Source organism: Equus caballus, chromosome 24, assembly GCF_041296265.1.
Source record: "Equus caballus isolate H_3958 breed thoroughbred chromosome 24, TB-T2T, whole genome shotgun sequence".
NCBI lineage: Eukaryota > Metazoa > Chordata > Mammalia > Perissodactyla > Equidae > Equus > Equus caballus.
Genome location: NC_091707.1, coordinates 26,303,553 through 26,322,875, shown reverse-complemented (window position 1 = coordinate 26,322,875; position 19,323 = coordinate 26,303,553). Strand labels below are relative to the sequence as shown.

General features: G+C 37.0%; 1 protein-coding gene across 50 annotated transcripts in view; it reads right to left on the bottom strand.

Moving 5' to 3' along the window:
- Positions 1-19,323, bottom strand: part of GPHN (gephyrin) — a 562,862-nt gene that overhangs the window by 82,958 nt on the left and 460,581 nt on the right. For all 50 annotated transcript variants that reach the window (XM_023627936.2, XM_023627927.2, XM_070249606.1 and 47 more), the window contains 2 exons: positions 11,932-12,024; positions 2,541-2,596 (listed from right to left, as the gene is read on the bottom strand). In XM_023627936.2, the coding sequence (XP_023483704.1) occupies positions 2,541-2,596; positions 11,932-12,024 (149 nt within the window). The remainder of the gene's footprint in view (positions 1-2,540; positions 2,597-11,931; positions 12,025-19,323) is intronic.

Below are 19,323 nucleotides of genomic sequence, written 5' to 3'. Positions count from 1 at the left end.
GTATACTTTCATTTTTTTCCCCATCAAACTTTTATAAGAACTTACAAGAAGTTGACAACTTTTAAGTTTTATAACTTTTCTTATGCTCCTAGTTCTCTAGTACAGTTGGAAGTCTTAACTAGTAAATAAAGTTTAAGAAGTCCACAAGGTCCTTAACAATCTGCTACCTATTCCTATGTATACTAGGCTGTGGCTACCATAAATTATTTGCAGTTCCCTAAGCATTCTATGCAATTTTTTATTTTAAAGATTGGCACCTGAGTTAACATCTGTTGCCAATCTTCTTCTTTTTTTTTCTTCTTCTCCCCAAAGCCCCCCAGAACATAGTTATATATTCTAGTTGAGAGTGGCTCTGGTTGTGCTATGTGGGACACTGCCTCAGCATGGCCGGACGAGTGGTGCCATGTCTGCGCCTGGGATCTGAACCAGCGAAACCCTGGACTGTGGCAACAGAGTGCGTGAACTTAACCACTCAGCCACGGGGCTGGCACCTCCATGCAATTTTTAAAACATCTTTGGGTCTTGACTTAAACTGTTCTCTCTGCCTGGAATGTCCCTTTCTCATTTCTGTCTTTGTAAAACTCTCTTAGCCCAGCTGCAGTGTCATCTCTCCAATCCTCCTAGGATGAAATGCTCAACCTCTCTATTATGCTCCACAGCACATGACTGAAGCACTAGTTCAAAATGTAACACATTGTATTATATCTAGTTGTTTATACTCTGTCTCCTCCACTAGATATAAACTCCTTAAGAGTTGTAGTCACATCTTAAGCTACTTCATATCCCTAAAACTTCCCATAGCGCCTGCTACACGTAGTAAGTATGTTTGATGAATGTTGGCCAGACTCGACTGAAGATCAAAGACATATTCCTTGAATAATTGATATTTTGTGGCTTTGTTATAAAAACAGATTCTTTAGATGTCCATTGTTGATGGAAATATGTACCAAGAAGTCAAATAAATTATGAGATCACAATGTAAGTCATTTATAAAAAAGGGTCCCAGGCCTAGCTGTTCTTTTTGTTAGGAAAGGAGTCATGGGGACTAAAACCAGCCTGTGTACAGTATGAACACGATCTAATCACTACAGTGCCAGGCTTAGCTTCAGAGATCTGTATACAGTATTCCTCATGGACGTAGAGATGGGGAGTGATTCGGGTCACTACCATTGGCACCATCCTTCTCTATATGCTTCCTCAACCCCTCTCTATTTTCAGGACATAAGGGAGTACCTGCTAAGCCAAGGAAGAAAATACGTGGGACACAGCTTTTGCCCAAACTGCCATATATATATTTTTTTCTTTATTTCCTCCTTTATTTTTATATAATGCGAGTACTTGACAGTAGAAAAGCGTCTTGGTCTTCCTCTAGTTCTATTTAATAAGATACGAGCTCTTTTACCCAACCTTCACAACTCATTGGATTAACGCATGTTCTCTATTTCCTCTTAAACATAATGATGCCCACAGCACAATTTAAGTTTGAAGGTGTTACACTCTTCTTTTGTACACCTGTAAACTACTGCTCTAAGATTCAGTTGAACTTGTCCCCAAACTTGTTTGTGCCAGTTTGTGGCAATAGTTGCTACTGAATTATGTAACTTAAAAAATATTACAAAACCCAATGATACATGAATGTGAAAAGAGTTATTTTTTCCTATAAAAATTAAGTTAAACCTTTGGAAAAACTTAATTAAAAATGCTGCTAAAAAACACTGTTGTCAAATTAGGTGTGGGTGAAGCAACTGTAAAAAATTATAAAAATATAATAAAAATTTAGAAGGATTCTATTCTTAGATACTTTGCAAATATCCTTTCTTTCAGATGTGATTTATGTAAGGAAGACTAGACATAAATTCAAATAGCAGGTACTTATTAAAAGAAAAGCCTTGGCTCTCCATCAAATTATTAACAAACAAACATTCATTTAAGTTAAATTTATCTTTATTTTAAAAAGATAAAATAACTTCCCACTTTAACTTATTTCCAATTAAACAGCCAATTACCGGGTATCAAAGGCATTAAATTAAGAGGACTTCTACTGTACCTCCATTATGGCCCATTAGTGCTTAATTTCTTAATAGAAATATATGTATACCTGTTCCCTGACTAGCTTCCTAATGAGAAAAATTAATCTAAATGATTAGCTAGAAAGGTTAAATAATCTGCTTTTTCTAAATTTCCATTTTCAACACAAGTTGGGAAAAAGTCTGAGAAGACCACTCAGAAATTGAAGTTATATTCAGAACATTAATGTTTACACAGGAAGAAAGAGTCATCCAATAACAGGGCTAGAAAATGCTTGTGGGGCATGTCTGTGAGACATACCAACAACACCATGCCATATATTAACAGATGCAGATTCTTTCAGTTAAGAAATAATTCTTTTGGTTCTTTCTCATGGGAACCAAATTTTAATGTCTTTGATAACCTAATCCTTCTCTAAGATTTCCATTAAAATGATGGTAGAAGTTTAGAATTAGATCCTGAAAGTCCATGAAACTGAAATCTTTATGGCCTTTCAGGCCTATAAAGCTCACCTGTTCACCAGCTTGGGACTCCCCAATGATGAAACGATCTCCTGGGCCATCAGCAGCTGTGGGATGAACAGAACCAAGAACAAACATCAGAATGAATCTATAGCAAGGACTAAGAAGCTAGAGCCAGAATTCTCAAAACTGACTCAAATGATCAGATAAGGCTTCAGGAAAGTGGAATACTTTTCTCATCTCCTAGACTAGACAATGGCTTTGTTACTAATGGTTTGATCTTTGGTATCCACAACTCACAAAAAACAACAGAAGTGGCCCTAAGCGTGCTCCTTCTTGGTGTCACTGGAGATAGTCTTTCTATTGCTCCTTAATTTCCACACTTGTACGTTTTAAATAGGAAGTTCTTTTAGCCTATCCTACTAAATAAATACCACCTTATCCTTGGGTATGTGTGTGTGATGTGTGTGTGCACACTTATGGAGATGTATATGTACATATATATATATTTCCATATTTCTCTATTTTTCTATAAATTTTAACTATTTCACACTGTTTTCTTATTTATAATCCAGTATGATCTTCATAATTAACATAATGAAGTAGGAAGAACATATATTCTTTTCTTCATTTGACATTTGAAGGAAATGAGTTATATACAGGTAGAAAAGCTTAAGTACTTTGAACAAGTTCTGGTTAGTATAGAGCAAGGACTAAAATACAGTTTCTTAATTCCCAGTATAGTATTTTTTCTTTTTTAATAATCTGTCAAAATGCTATTTCTGAATTAGAATACACAGGCAGTGCTGCATCACATTTTCCATTGATTATTTCTTTTTAAATTGGAAGAAACACTTTCAGAATTGAGATGGAAAAAACTTCTTATCCAATTTTTTTCCCCTACATACAGAAGAGTAACGGCTGGGTGTAAAAATACTCCTGGAGATAAATGTATTCAAAAGGGTTTTCTTCACATATGATGTGGATTTCAGACCAATACTTCTGGACAGGCAATGCCTATCTAATGAGTTTAATGATCACAACCATTACTTCCATGTCATCTGCATACAGTAAGGGTTTGGGGCACATACACGGAAAAGATAACACTTTATTTCTTTTTTTTTTTAAAGATTTTATTTTTCCTTTTTCTGCCAAAGCCCCCTGGTACATAGTTGTGTATTTTTAATTGTGAGTCCTTCTAGTTGTGGCTTGTGGGAGGCCGCCTCAGCATCGCTTGATGAGCTGTGCCATGTCCGTGCCCAGGATCTGAACCAGCGAAACCTTGGGCCGCTGAAGCGGAGCACGCGAACTTAACCACTCGGCCACGAGCCGGCCCCAGATAACACTTTCTATATGAATATTTTAACTATATTTGCAATCATAGTGAAAAATAATAAATGATATTTTCCTTCTTTTAAAAAGGACCTACAAAATTCATTGTCTCTTTATGTGATTACAAAGTGGCATTTTTTCTAAAGGCCTATATACAATACTGTTTCTAATAAGTCACTTTATTTTTTTGCATAGATGGCTTTGGTTAACCTGATGTGGAGAGGGACAAAAAATAAACATTGGGTCTCTTCTATGTACTAGATGTTGTATCTTCTGCTTTACAGACATTATCTCAGGCAATAAACTCTTGGCTTTCTTGTGTTTTTGGAATCCTATCGTATTTTCAGTGTTCACTTGTAAAAACAAGAATAGTTTTCCTGCCATGCTATTCTTATTATGCTGCTTTCACGGGTTCTTTTTTATTTAATTTTTAAAAAATGAACAACTTAAAATAGACATATAAATCACTGCTTTGACAATTACCAACATTTCACCAATCTTGTTTCATCTATCCCACCACTTTATTTTTGCAGTATCTTAAAGCAAATCACGATTTTCTTACTGTAGAAAATTAAAAGTCAATCATCTGTCAGAGTTCTGCACTAACTGCACCGCAGATGTGAATAAACTTATTTTTAGTCATTTTTCTACTGGAAATATTACCAACTTGCCATCTCCTATAAGCAATCTAGACATTTTCTCTTTTTACTTCTTGCACAAAGGGAAATTAACATGGTTTTAGAGTAAAACAAAGCTGAATCTGAATCCTGGTTCTGCCTATTATTAGCCTCAGGACTTTCTGCAAATTACTAAACCTTTCTCTAACCTTCAGTCTTGCTGTTGATAAAAATGGGGATAATAATACTTTAAAAATAATACACTTTAAAACTTTTTATTTCTTTCATTCATTTACTAAATGTCTACTGAGTGTCTTCTATGACCCAAGTGTCATAATAGGTGCTGGGACAGAGTAAAGAGTAAAACCAGACATTGTTTCTATTCTAATGCAGTGCCAGTCTGTTGCAATGTTTTTCACTCTGGATCATAAATGGAGATGGGCAGTAAAATCATCCTGTAAATAATTTTTTAAATGAAAAAGAATAGAAGGTATATTTCATCATCCATGGTAAGGATGAATATTGTCTCATGAAACTTACTTTTGCTTATATATATGTGAGCATATGTATATTTATATGTATTGTGTATGTTGTATATGTTTGTATATATTATTGGCTTGTGATGTATGATGTATTTAACGTGTGTCTTCCTATGGGTGTGGCTAAAACAAAACTCTTAAAGCCAGTGACGTAGTGGAGGAGAAAGATATTAATCAAATAATCACAATAATGAATAATAAATACAAATTAAGAAAATCACTTTTTTTCTTAAAGATTGGCACCTGAGCTAATATCTGTTGCCAATCTTCATTTTTTTTTTTGTCTTCTTCTCCTCAAAGGCCCCCCATACATAGTTGTATATTCTAGTTGTAGGTCCTTCTGGTTCTGCTATGTGGGACGCTGCCTCAGCATGGCCTGACAAGTGGTGCCATGGCCGCGCCCAGGATCTGAACCAGCGAAACCCTGTGCTGCTGAAGCAGAGCGCACAAACTTAACTACTTGGTCACGGGGCTGGCCCCAACAAAACGATTCTTAAAGGAAAGGTAGGGGGCTGGCCCTGTGGCCGAGTGGTTAAGTTTGTGCGCTCTGCTTCAGTGGCCCAGGGTTTCGCCAGTTTGAATCCTGGGCGTGGACATGGCACCACTCATCAGGCCATGCTGAGGTGGCATCCCACATGCCACAACTAGAAGGACCCACAACTAAAAATACACAACTATGTACTGGGGGAGGGGGGACTTTGGGGAGAAAAAGGAAAAAAAAATCTTAAAAAAAAAAAAGGAAAGGTACATGGTTTTGTAAAGAGAGAGGTAAAAGAAAAGCTGCCATTTTCAATATGAATTCTACAAGCTTAGGTGGGAGCAGGTGGAAGTGGAGGTATGGTGGCATACAAACCTAAAGCTTGGAAAGAAATAAACTAAGCCACAGTATACTGTTAGAAAAGATGGATTGATTCCAAAGATGTCTGTAAAGGCTTAGAATCTTTTCCCCCTCCTAATTCAGATGTTTCTGTTAATAAGTTGTCTGTTTTCTAATTGTAGAATTTAATTTGAAGGAAGTGATAAAAGCAATATAAACCAAATCCTAACAGCAAATGCATTATAGAAGTAATTCATCATGCTTAATGCTAGACCCTAAAGCTGCTCCCACTTCCACCCTCTTTTTTTAATGTCCAGAAAACACTTCTGGTCTTGTTCACCTGTTTATTTGAAGACTTCTGATTACATCATTTTATATAAAATTGATACTATTAGATAACTATTCACTGGGGCAACGTATAGAAAATGATCTTCCCCAAGCCATTTGCCATAAAATTATCTCTCATTTTCATTTTCCAGCTATATGTGAACATTCTTTAAGCCTCCTGAAACACTTTACAGCTATTCATTTATTTTTAATAATAAAGAGTCTCATCATTTCCATGTTAGGGCTGAATAAACTGAGGCTATAGAGATGGCATAACTTTTAGAGGAAATATCTTTGACAGAGAAATAAGGCAGAGGGATTAAGAATTTATTTACTCTGACCACTCAACAACAAAAAAACCAAACAATCTAATTAAAAAAGGGGCAAAGGATCTGAACAGACATTCTTCCAAAGAAGATCTATAGATAGCTAATAAGCACATGAAAAGATGTTCAACATCACTAATTATTAGGGAAATGCAAATCAAAACTATTATCAGATATCACCTCCCACCCCTCAGAATGGCTATTATTAAAAAGTCAAGAAATAATAAGTGTTGGAAAGGATGTGGAGAAAAGGGAACTCTCATACACTCATGGTGGGAATGCAAACTGGTGCAGCCCCTAAGGAAAACAGTATGGAGATTCCTCAAAAAATTAAGAATAGAACTACCATATGATCCAGCCATTCCACTTCTGGGTATTTATGCAAAGAACATCAAAGCATGAATGTGAAAAGATATTTGCACCCTTATGTTCACTGCAGCATTATTCATAATAGCCAAGACTTGGAAACAACCTAAATGCCCATCAATGGATGAATGGATAAAGAAGATGCGGTATACATACACAGTGGAATACTACTCAGCCATAAAAAAGATGAAATCTTGCCATTTGTGACAACATGGATGGACCTTGAGGGTATTATGCTAAGTGAAATAAGTTAGACAAATGCCATATGATTTCACTCATAAGTGGAAGATAAAAACAACCACCACCACCACCAAACATATAGATATATAGATTACATTGGTGGGTACCAGAGGGGAAGGGGGAAAGAAGAGGACAAAAGAGGTAAAAGGGAATATGTGTATGGTAATGGACGGTAATTAGTCTTTGAGCGGTGAACATGATGTAGTCTACACAGAAATTGAAATACAATGATGTACACCTGAAATTTATATAATATTATAAACCAATATTACCTCAATAAAAAAAAAAGAAAAAAAAAGAAAAAAAAAAGAATTTGTTTACTCTGATTATGGAACCAAACTAAGATGGGACGATAGGCAACAAAGTAATAACATTTATGTGTATACTAAAACTAAGATTATAGGAAGAGATGGCGTGGAGGTAAGCAAAGGTGACAAGACTAACACAACAGGACTAATACTTGCTGCTATTATACTGAGGGATTAAATCAGGTGAGTTGTTTGGAAATTTAAATCTGCTGCCTTTTCTTATGGAAAGCAGGGAGGTAACACTAGGACAGATGAATGAAAGACATTTTATATTCTTTACTATCATCTTCCATGAGAAAAACACCCATTTATTGTTAGTACTGGTAAAAGAAATGTTCTTTCCTTAAATACAGTACTTTAAGCTTTTGAGAATTAACTAAAATTAATTATTCCAAACTATCTCCCTGCTCACATGAGTAATACTCCCAAGTCATAATACCATCTTCTTCATCCAAAGTGTCCTCTACAACATGGATGGACCTTGAGGGTATTATGCGAAGTGAAATAAGTCAGAGGGAGAAAGTCAAATACAGTATGATCTCACTCATAAGTGGAAGATAAAAACAATGACAAACAAACACATAGCAACGGAGATTGGATTGGTGGTTATCACAGGGGAAGTGGGAAGGCGGGAGGGCAAAAGGGGTAAACAGGCTCACATGTGAGGTGATGAGCTGTAATTAGTTTTTGGGTGGTGAACATGATGTAATCTATACAGAATCTGCAATATATTACGATGTACATCTGAAAGCTATATAATGTTATAATCCAATGTTACTGCAATAAAATAAAAAGAAAGATAAATAGAACTGATAAAGAGAGCAGCAGATGCCTTATTGTTTATCCGGATTGTTTTACTAAAGAGTATAGTTGCAAACACTCTTTGACAGTGCATTTGCAATGATGTGGATGGGCATCTATTTACGAATTCAACTGCTGATCTTCATTAACCTGAGAAGAAGATACTAAAGCCAATGCTATGACAAAAACAAACAAACAAAGTGTCCTCTAGTGGAAGGCAATAGCCTGTCAAATGAGTTGGAGAACCAGCAGTGGCCAAAAAGTATTTAAACGGACAAAATAGAAACCCTAGAACTTGACTTTCATGAAAGAAGAACTAGCTCTAAATCAAAAAGGTTATACTGAATTTTAGTATGCACTTTAACCAACTAGAAGGAAGTATAACAAAAAGTTAATAGTGGCTAGGCAGTGAGATAATGGGCAATTTTACAACGCTCTTTTTGATAGTCTGTATTTCCTGTAACCATATATTTCAATCAGAATGTAAAAAACTAAAAAGCTTTAAAATTTACTTTATCCAAATGGCACGGATTTCTCTTAGTATATCCTTGCAAAATTGTTTGTTACACATGGTTCTCAAAATAATTACTGTCTTGTTTATAATTTTCCCTTTTCTAAATGATCCAAAAACAGGTTCTGAAGGGATAAGCCTTTCAAACTGAACATTTTTAAGAAAGCCGAACTTGAAATTCTGAGGTATTTTTGCCTTTATTAACATCTAAGAAGAAACTGTGAGACAATAAGCACCCACATCTCTATAGGAGGGTGTGAATGCATCAAGATGATGATTAGCTTAATCAGTGTGAAGGGAAAAACAACTCTTCAAAAATATAAAGAATAACAACATTGTATTGATTCTAATCGGTAATAATGCTACTTTCATTTTCTTTTCCATGTTTTTATCTTTCGAATACACTCCCTCCTGAATGCAGTTTTAGTTTATTAGATTATAGGTCTTCCTATTACTTACATCATCATCACTTGATTCTTGCCTTCTTTACACTCTATTGTTTCTTTTATTTTTTTAAGCTGCTCCTATTTTTTATTTCCTTAGTCATGTTTTTTGATCATGTCTTGATTTTTCAACCCACATACCTTAAAGCCAAGTGATCTTTCAACTGGTTTGGGGTTTTAGCCCACATGTTTCTGAAGGATACTGGTTAACGCTTAGTGATCCAGAGCAAGTTAGCAACCTAGAGGGTTAGCAATCCTCACAGGTACCAATGGTTATTACTGGAAGGCCTAAGGCAGAGGCAGAGGAGAAGAAAAAAAAGGGAGCAGGGAGAAAGGAATGGGAGTAAAGGAAGATGGGGGTGGAGAGAAGAAGGTACACGAAGCACAGTGGTAGAGAGCCACAATAATAGCCTCAAGGACACTCTTTACCAAAACACTGCCTGGGGGGGATATTATAGCATAGAAAAGACTAAGACCAATGCCTCTTTGATCACTGATGACTTTTGCTGCCTTAATTATGACATCAATATATATATATACACATACAAAGACACACCCACTATTCCCACTTTGAGTTTTAACCATATCTGCATTGGTTATCTGTTATATGTTATGTATCTGTTAAATGTTCCTTATCTTAGAGAACTAGCAACACTTCACAGGAAAGAATGAATCAGCTGCATGGTAGATTATTTGTTGAACCTTTATACTGTGAGATGTCATTTTAGATTTTTCTGTGTGTGTGTGTGTGTGAAATCACCACCACTCCAAAACAAAAGAATAAATAAGATATTGAATAATAATTTTACATAAAAATTTCTTTGATAGAGTCTACAGTAGCAGAATGGCTCTTTTATGGCTCATGTAGGCTAATTGCTCTTTTTGGCAAATAGAAAAGCTAAGCGCAATAGTTTCTTTTTATTGAACTGCTGCTACCTCATGCAAAAATCACAGAACAACATTCTGTTTGAGAATAATTCTGCCTCAAATAATGTATTTTCTCACTTTCTTCTACTTCATATCACCAAGGATGTAAAAAATACTTTCTCGTCCCTTTGGTATTTCATCTGCTGTAGTTGTTTGTTTGACTCTAGAGGTAAGAAATTTTTTGTCATTTTATAGTAATCTTATATGGCTATTAATTATAAGTTCAAAACAGAATTTACATTTTAGAGGGGGAATAAGAAATAAGGAGAGCCAATGAGGCTATCAGAAGACTAAAGTAATTTTCTTTCTGGACAATATTCATTATAATAAGTACTATAGAAGGAATAAATTTGGTAGGAAAAAACCATAAGAGCCATCGGGCACTTGTTATTTATTTTTTCAGAAACACTCTAATTTAGTGAGATCGAGCTGAATGAGGTGCATCTAAGATAGTGTTCTTGAGAAAGAATACACTGGTAAGAATTAATCTCCCCACCATTTTGTTAACATAGAATAGGAGAATAACAATTTAGATGAATGTTATCCTTTTTTCAGAGATAGTCTAGGTAAAAGTATTTGTAACAATAATAGTGATAATGATTTGCTCAAAGTTACATAGATAGAACTGGTACTAGAATCCAGATCACTCTTACTATGCTCAAAGCCAATAACCTTAACCATTTGCTATACTGCCTCCAACATAAAGAAATACTGCTAAGAGATGGTGCTGGAACATGGGGAGATTAATGAATGTACTTAATTACAAAAAAGAGGAAATTGTTTTATTTTATTTGTTTTTTTAGGAAGATTAGCCCTGAGCTAACATGTGCTGCCAATGCTCCTCTTTTTGCTGAAGAAGACTGGCCCTGAGGTAACATCCGTGCCCATCTTTCTCTGCTTTATACATGGGATGCCTATCACAGCATGGCTTGCCAAGTGGTGCCATGTCCGCACCCGGGACCCAAACTGGCGAACCCTGGGCCGCCGAAGTGGAACGTGCCCACTTAACTGCTGTGCCACCAGGCCGGCCCCAAGAAATTGTTTTAATTGGCTAGATATAGTAAAAAAAAAAAAAAAAAAAAAAAAAAAAAAATCCAACAAAAAGCCAAGTAAGAGACTCCACAAATGTCCATTAAAAAGGAACTGGCCTTCTTACGAGCTCTAATAAACTGGGAGATGTTTTTAGACATTTCTTCAATGATATTAGCCTTGACTTAATAATCAATAATAGTTCCTACACAATTCAGTTGTATTTTCATTTTGGGTTCTTAGATTGGACTTTAGGCAGGTAAATGCTATTTAGTATTTGCTTTTAAGCTTTATGCAATCTCAGGCAACTCTGAAGGCGTGAGCTGCTAGTACCATCTGGTGATTCAGAGCTTTGAAATACGGCACCTTTCAGGGAATCAGAGGTTGCCCTCACGCTTGATTTTTATGAAGCCCTTATTGACGCTTGAATTTAAAGCAGCAGAAAAAACTGTCCCATTTTATCCTTGTATTGGGAATCTACTCTTATTTCTTGGAACATATAGATGTTTTCAACTAGAAAACATATGAAAAACTTTAAACCAAGATTGTCTGCTATCTGGCATGTGTACAGGCCAAAAGAATAAATTAAGGTACAGTGTTTTTATCAATCTCTACATATTTGTTGTAAGCAAGAATTTTCAAGTAACTACAGTACTCTCACTGAAAAGTTTTAATAAAGATTATGCCAGAAAACATATAGGTGTAGATTAACACTATTATCCATAAGTGAAATTATTTTGACAAACAAGGGGGAAACAGATGTAACAGGTGTTGGGTGCCTAGGCTGAGCCAAAAATCTGAGGAAAAAAGCCAAAACAAAACACTGTATGATGATACTCAAGAAAACCAAAATATTTACCTCGGACAGCATAGCCATCTTTTACTGATGCTGGGAACGGGGGTAGGTTGTCTTTTGCATATACATCTTGAGCAAGGACTCGCCCCATTCCATCTGCAAGCAGAGAAAAGAAGGAAAATATGAACGTCAAGAGCAATAGGTTAAACAGGCAGTATAAACAAGATGGGTATGTGTGCTTGTCTGACAAGGCTTGTATATGGGCTCAGACTTCCTGATTTCTATCCCGAGGAATAGGAGACAGAGGAAGAGATGCATCCTACTGTCTGAAATGAAAGATTAGATTCAATCAATTAATAGTAATACTTGCAGAGATTATTTGAATATGAGTAACTACACAATCATCAAAGATGTGTTAAAATTGATGTGTCATTAATCCTTTAACAACTCAAAGGTGATTTTCTTTTCTTTTTTTTTTTTTGAGGAAGATTAGCCCTGAGCTTACATCTGCTGCTAATCCTCCTCTTTTTGCTGAGGAAGACTGGCCCTGAGCTAACATCTGTGCCCATCTTCCTCTACTTTATATGTGGGACGCCTACCACAGCATGGCTTGCCAAATGGTGCCATGTCCCTATCCGGGATCCAAACTGGCGAACCCTGGGCCGCCAAAGCGGAACGTGGGAACTTAACTGCTGCGCCACCGGGCCGGCCCCAAAGATGATTTTCTTTAAAAAGATAATTCTGGGGGCCGGCCCCGTGGCTGAGTGGTTGGGTTCGCACGCTCTGCTTTGGTGGCCTGGGGTTTTGCCAGTTTGATTCCTGGCCGTGGACATGGCACAGCTCATCGGGCCACGCTGGGGCGGCGTCTCGCATGCCACAGCTGGAAGGACACACAACTAAAAGTACACAACTATGTACTGGGGAGCTTTTGGAGAAAAAGTAAAAATAAAATCTTTAAATAAAAAGATAATTCTTCAACATTTTTATATTCATTGATCCAGTAATTTCATTTCTAGAAATCTATCCTAAGAAAATGGATAAATCTTTATGTACATGTTTATTTCAGAGTTGCTTACATTAGTGAGAAATGGAAAGAAATCAAAAGATCAATAATACAGAAATTTAAAGACAATGATCTATCCTTATGATAAAATATTATGTAGGCTAAAGTAATATTTATGAAGCATATTCATTGACAGAAAAATTATTACGATATATATTTAAAAAACATGCAGAACTGCACATGTAGTGTATAATCTTAACTATGTTAAGATATATTTGTTCTCAAAAAGGTGGGAAGGGCATACATGAAAATATAAAGCATTTGTTATTTCATTACTTTGGAAGTATGTATGACTTTTATCCCCTTTGCTATACTTTTATGAAAATTTCCAAGTTTTCTACAATGATCATCACATCATTTTTATAGGAAAGTTTTTTTTCTTAAGAAGAGAAAAGTAAAAGGGAAAGAGCTTCCTTATCATTCTATTTGAATTTTAGCCTTTGATTTTGGCTTTATTAACCTAAAAAAATTAGTGACTATAAGAAGAGGGCCACTAAGTTAACACGTAAAGTGACTATTCAGACCACTCTGGATGACAATCAGTTTTGGCTGGAGCTCAGGAATTTGAACTAGTGCCAACAAGAATAAAAGTTTCAAAAGTCATGACTAATTCCTAAATCCTCTAGTCAGAATCTGTCTTTATTATTATTATTATTATTATTATTATTTTTTGAGGAAGATCAGCCCTGAGCTAACTGCTGCCAATCCTCCTCTTTTTGCTGAGGAAGACTGGCCCTGAGCTAACATCCATGCCCATCTTCCTCTACTTTATACGTGGGACGCCTACCACAGCATGGCTTTTGCCAAGAGGTGCCATGTCCACACCCGGGATCCGAACTGGTGAACCCTGGGCTGCCGAGAGGTGGAACGTGTGAACTTAACCACTGCGCCACTGGGCCAGCCCCTGACTACTATTCTTGTATATGTTTTGTCAACCATATATTCAATTTGTAATATATTAGCAACGATTTTCAAAACTGATGTGTAAGAGTTTTCAAGTTGGTGTGTGTGAGAAAGTATGTGTTAGGTTTCTTAAGCTTTTGAAGAAAGAGAACTCTATTTGTATTTCCTTCAGGTCTAATCAAAGTAACAAATATAGGTTATACTCTATATGCCTTTTAGTAGCCTGGACTTCCAGAGGAATCCTTACTATTATTTAAATTCAGTTCTTTTTTTTTTAAAAGATTGGCACCTGAGCTAATACCTATTGCCAATCTTGTTTTTTTTCCCTTCTTCTCCCCAAAGTCCCCCAGCACATAGTTGCATATTCTAGTTGCAGGTCCTTCCAGTTGTGCTATGTGGGATGCTGCCTCACATGGCCTGATGAGTGGTGCCATGTTCGTACCCAGGATGTGAATTGCTGAAACTCTGGGCCACTGAAGTGGAGCGCACGAACTTAACCACTCAGTCATGGGGCCAGCCCCTAAACTCAGTTCTTCTTAAAAGGAAGGACAAATCCCAGAGAAATGAAAACATATGTCCACATAAAAACTTGTAAACAAATATTAATTGCAGCACAATAATCAAAAGATGAAAACAATCCAAACCATCATCAACTGATGAATGTATAAACAAAATGTGGTACACAGATACAATGAAATACTGCTTGGCCATAAAAAGGAATGAGGGACTAATGAAAGCTACAAAACATTGCTGAATGAAATTAAAGAGGACACAAATAAATGGGAGACATTCTGTGCTCATGAATTGGAAGACAAATATTCTTAGTGTCTATCCCACCCAAAGCCATCTACAGATTCAATGGCATCTCAATCAAAATGAAATGGAAATTTTTGCAGAAATAGAAAAGTTCATCTAAAATTCATATGGAATCTCAAGAGACCCTGAATAGCCAAAACAATTTTAACAAAGAGAAAAGCTGAAGACTCATACCTCCTGATTTCATAACATATTACAAATCTACAGTAATCAAAACAGTGTGGTACTGGCATAAAGACAACAAACAAACCAATGGTGTGATGGTTAATTTTGTGTCAGCTGGCCTGGACATAGGGTGCCCAGATTAAACATTATTTCTGGGTGTGTCTGTGAGAGTTTTTCCAGATGAGATTAGTATCTGAATAGGCGGACTCAATAAAATAGATAGCCCTCCCCATTGTGGGTGGGATCATCCAATCTGTTGAGGGCCTGAATAGAACAAAAGCTGGACGAAGGAATTTGCCCCTTTTGCTTCCAGCCTGACTGTTTGAGCTGAGACACTGGTCTTCTCCTGCCCTTGGATGGGATTTATACCATTAGCTCCCTTGGTTCGCAGGCCTTCAGACTTGGACTGGGATCATAACACAAGCTTTCCTGGGGCTCTGGCTTGCAGATGGCAAATCATGGGACTTCTTAGCCTCCATAATCAGGTGAGCCAATTCCTTACAAAAATTTCTTCCTATCTCTCCTATTGGTTCTGTTTTTCTGGATCACTGTGACTAATACAAATGGAATAGAATAGAGAGCTCAGAAATAAACACTTGTGTATATAGCCAATGATCTTTGATAAAGGTGCCAAGACCACTCAATGGGGAAAGGATAGTCTTTTCAACAATTAGTGCTGGGAAAACTGGATGTCCATATGTAAATACTGAAGTTGGCCCCTATGTTCCACCATATACAAAAATTAACTCAAAATGGATTAAAGACTAAATGTAAAACCTAAAACTATAAAACTCTTAGAAGAAAACAGAGAGGAAAGGCTTCATGACACTGGACTTGACATCAAAAGCACAGGTAACTAAAGCAAAAATAGATGAATGGGACTATATAAAACTTAAAAAACTTTCGTGCATCAAAGGACACAATCAACAGAGTGAAAAGGAAACCTATGGGGCTGGCCTGGTGGCGCAGCAGTTAAATGCGCACATTCTGCTTCAGTGGCCCAGGATTTGCTGGTTTGGATCCTGGATGTGGACGTGGTGCTGCTTGGCAAGCCATGCAGTAGCAGGTGTCCCACATATAAAATAGAGGAAGATGGACACGGATGTTAGCTCAGGGCCAGTCTTCCTCAGCAAAAAGAGGAGGATTGGCAGCAGATGTTAGCTCAGGGCTAATCTTGCTCAAAAAAAAAAAAAAAAAGAAAAAAATAGGAAACCTATGGAATGGGAGAAAACATTTGCAAATCATATATCTGATAAAGGGTTAATGTCCTGAATATATAAAGAATTCCTACAACTCAACAATATAAAAAAATCAAATAACCCAATTAAAAATGGGCAAAGGACTTGAATAGACATTTCTCCAAAGATGGTATATAAATAGCCAACAAGCATATGAAAACATGCTCAACATCACTAGTCGTCAGAGAAATGCAAATCAAAACCAAGGAGATATCACATCACACTCATTAGGATGGCTGCTATCAAAAACAGCAGAAGACAAGTTTTGATGAGGATATGGACAAACTGGAACCCTTAGGCACTGTTGGTGGGATTACAAAATAGTGCAACCACTATGGAAAACAGTAAGGAGGTTCCTTAAAAATTAAAAATAGAACTACCAGGGGCTGGCCCCGTGGCCGAGTGGTTAAGTTCGCGCGCTCCGCTGCAGGCGGCCCAGTGTTTCGTTGGTTTGAATCCTGGGCGCGGACATGGCACTGCTCATCAGACCACGCTGAGGCAGCGTCCCACATGCCACAACTAGAAGAACCCACAACGAAGAATACACAACTATGTACCGGGGGGGCTTTGGGGAGAAAAAGGAAAAAATAAAATCTTAAAAAAAAAAAAAATAGAACTACCATTTGATCATCAATCCCACTTCTGGGTATATATCCAAAAGAATTGAAAGCAGGGTCTTGAAGAGATTTTTTCTTTTAAAGATTTTATTTTTCCTTTTTCTCCCCGAAGCCCCCTGGTACACAGTGGTATATTTTGAGTTGTGGGTCCTTCTAGTTGTGGCATGTGGGACGCTGCCTCAGCATGGCCTGATGAACAGTGCCCTGTCCATGCCCAGGATCCGAACTGGTGAAACCCTGGGCCGCTGAAGCGGAGCGCGCGAACTTAACCACTCGGCCACGGGGCTGGCCCCCTTGAAGAGACATTTTCACACTCACGTTCATAGTAGCACTATTCATAACAGTCAAGAGGTGGAAGCAACCCAAATGTTCATTGATGGATGAATGGATAAACAAAATACACTATGACATGATACAACATGGACGGACATTGAGGATGTTATGGTAAGTGAAATAAGCCAGCCAGAGAGAGACAAATACTGCATGATTCCACTTATATGAGGCATCTAAAGTAGATAAAATCTTAGACAGTAGAATGGTAGTTACCAGGGGCTGGGATGAGGGGAAAAAGGAGAGACGTTATTTAATGGGTATAGAGTTTCAGATATCCAGTATGAAAAAGCTCTGGAGATATGTTTCACAACAACATGAATGTACTTAATGCCACTGAACTGTATAATTAATAATGGTTAAGATGATAAATTTTAGGTAATGTGTTTTTTACTATAATAATAATTAAAAGAAATAAGGTACTGATACATGCTACAACATGGATGAACTTTGAAAATATTATGCTAAGTAGAAGAAGTCAGTCACAAGAGACCATATATTATATAATCTTATCATATGAAATGTCCATAATAGGTAAATCTACAGAGATAGAAAATAGACTAGTGGTTGCTTAGGGCTGGCTGGGGGGATGAAGGGATAGGAGGAGGATGATAGCTAAGTGAGATGGGGATTCTTTTTGAGGTGATGAAAATGTTCTAAAATTGACTATGGTGATAATTGTACATATCTGTGGATATACTAAAAACCCTTGAACTGTGTATTTTAAGTGAGTGAATTGTATGCTATATGAATTGTATCTCAATAAAGGCATTATTTCTTTTTAAAGGGCAAGGATAAGAGATTTTTTTAAAGAAAGAAAAAGTTGGGGTTGGCCCCATGGCATAGTGGTTAAGTTTGTGTGCCATGCTTCGATGGCCTGGGTTTCGCAGGTTTGTATCCCAAGCGCATACCTACACACTGCTTATCAAGCCATGCTGTTGGTGGCATTCTGCATACAAAACAGAGGAAGATTGCCACAGTGGTTAGTTCAGGGACAATCTTCCTTAAGAAGAAAGAGAAAGATTGGCAACGGATGTTAGCTCGGGGCCAATCTTCCTCACCAAAACAAACAAACAAAAAACCCCCAAAAACAAAACACCTCAAAAAACCACACTCCAAAAAAATCTACTTCAATTTGATGAAGATGATAACAAATATGCATATTTCTAGATTCTGTGGAGGTCAGAAAACTTAAAAGGCAAGAATATGTATCACTGAGGATCCTGGGCCACATACACAATTAAGTGATCTCAAGAGGTTGTTAAGAAGGAAGGAGTGGAAAAGACTTGCTGATGATTTACACAGTTTTGTGTGGTATTCTTACTTGTGCTGCAAGAAGACAGTGGCAGAGTGCTTGGTCAAAGGGTGGTAGCCTTTTTATGTAGCCAGCAGGATACTCATAAGAGTTAGCTTTCCACATGATAAGAGTCATTAATGAACTCCCTAGTCTCTGGGGTGCTAGTTGTTTTACACTGGGATGATTGGGCTAAAAAATATCTTCAGAAAGAGTCTTTACAGATTCAAATGGCTGACAAGGGACATACATACAAGGGAACTCAGGACAGAGAATTATTTATAAAGTTGAGTATGATCTGTGAGCATCGAACCCAAATGTATTCTCTAAATGGTAAAAGTCAAATATTCAGTTTGTTTGGTTGGGCATTTATTCTGGCCCAGATAATACTTGCTTCTTGCAATCTAAATTAAGATGTTAGGAGAACTGAGTGGCTTTGGATATAAGAGAGAAAAGCATTTTAATTTCTCCAAGTCACTTATCAAAATGATTCCACAGCTGTCAAGTTCCCTGTGTCGTTAGTTCTAAGAAGGCTTTGGAGGAAGTCAAGGGAAAACTGCGAGTTCAGTGATCCAGGAAATTGATTCCTTGTCCTCACTTTGGCTAACCAAGATATTATCAGTTATACGAATCAGGAGTGTAGGAAGAGAGTGTAGGAAGAGTGTGGTAGATAACAGAAGGTTGAAAAGAAAAAATGCCATCCAAGACTTCCTAATATAAAACATAGACATAAGTCAGTGTGCTATTGATTATTAATTCCTCAAAAGTTAATTAAGTTCAATGAGACAGCATTGATATGATACTGCAACATTTAAAAATCGCCATCACAACCAATCTTTATGACCTATTAGCTATCCATTGTGCTCACCAAAATAGTTGAGAAGGCAGTCTTGATGCATACACTTACTCTGGCCAAATGACCACTGGTGGCAACAATGTTAGCTAAGGTCAAGAACTAAAAGGAAAGCTGAAGCATGTGCAGATTTGGGTCACTACAGCATTAAAAAAAACAAAACTTTTTAAGTGAAG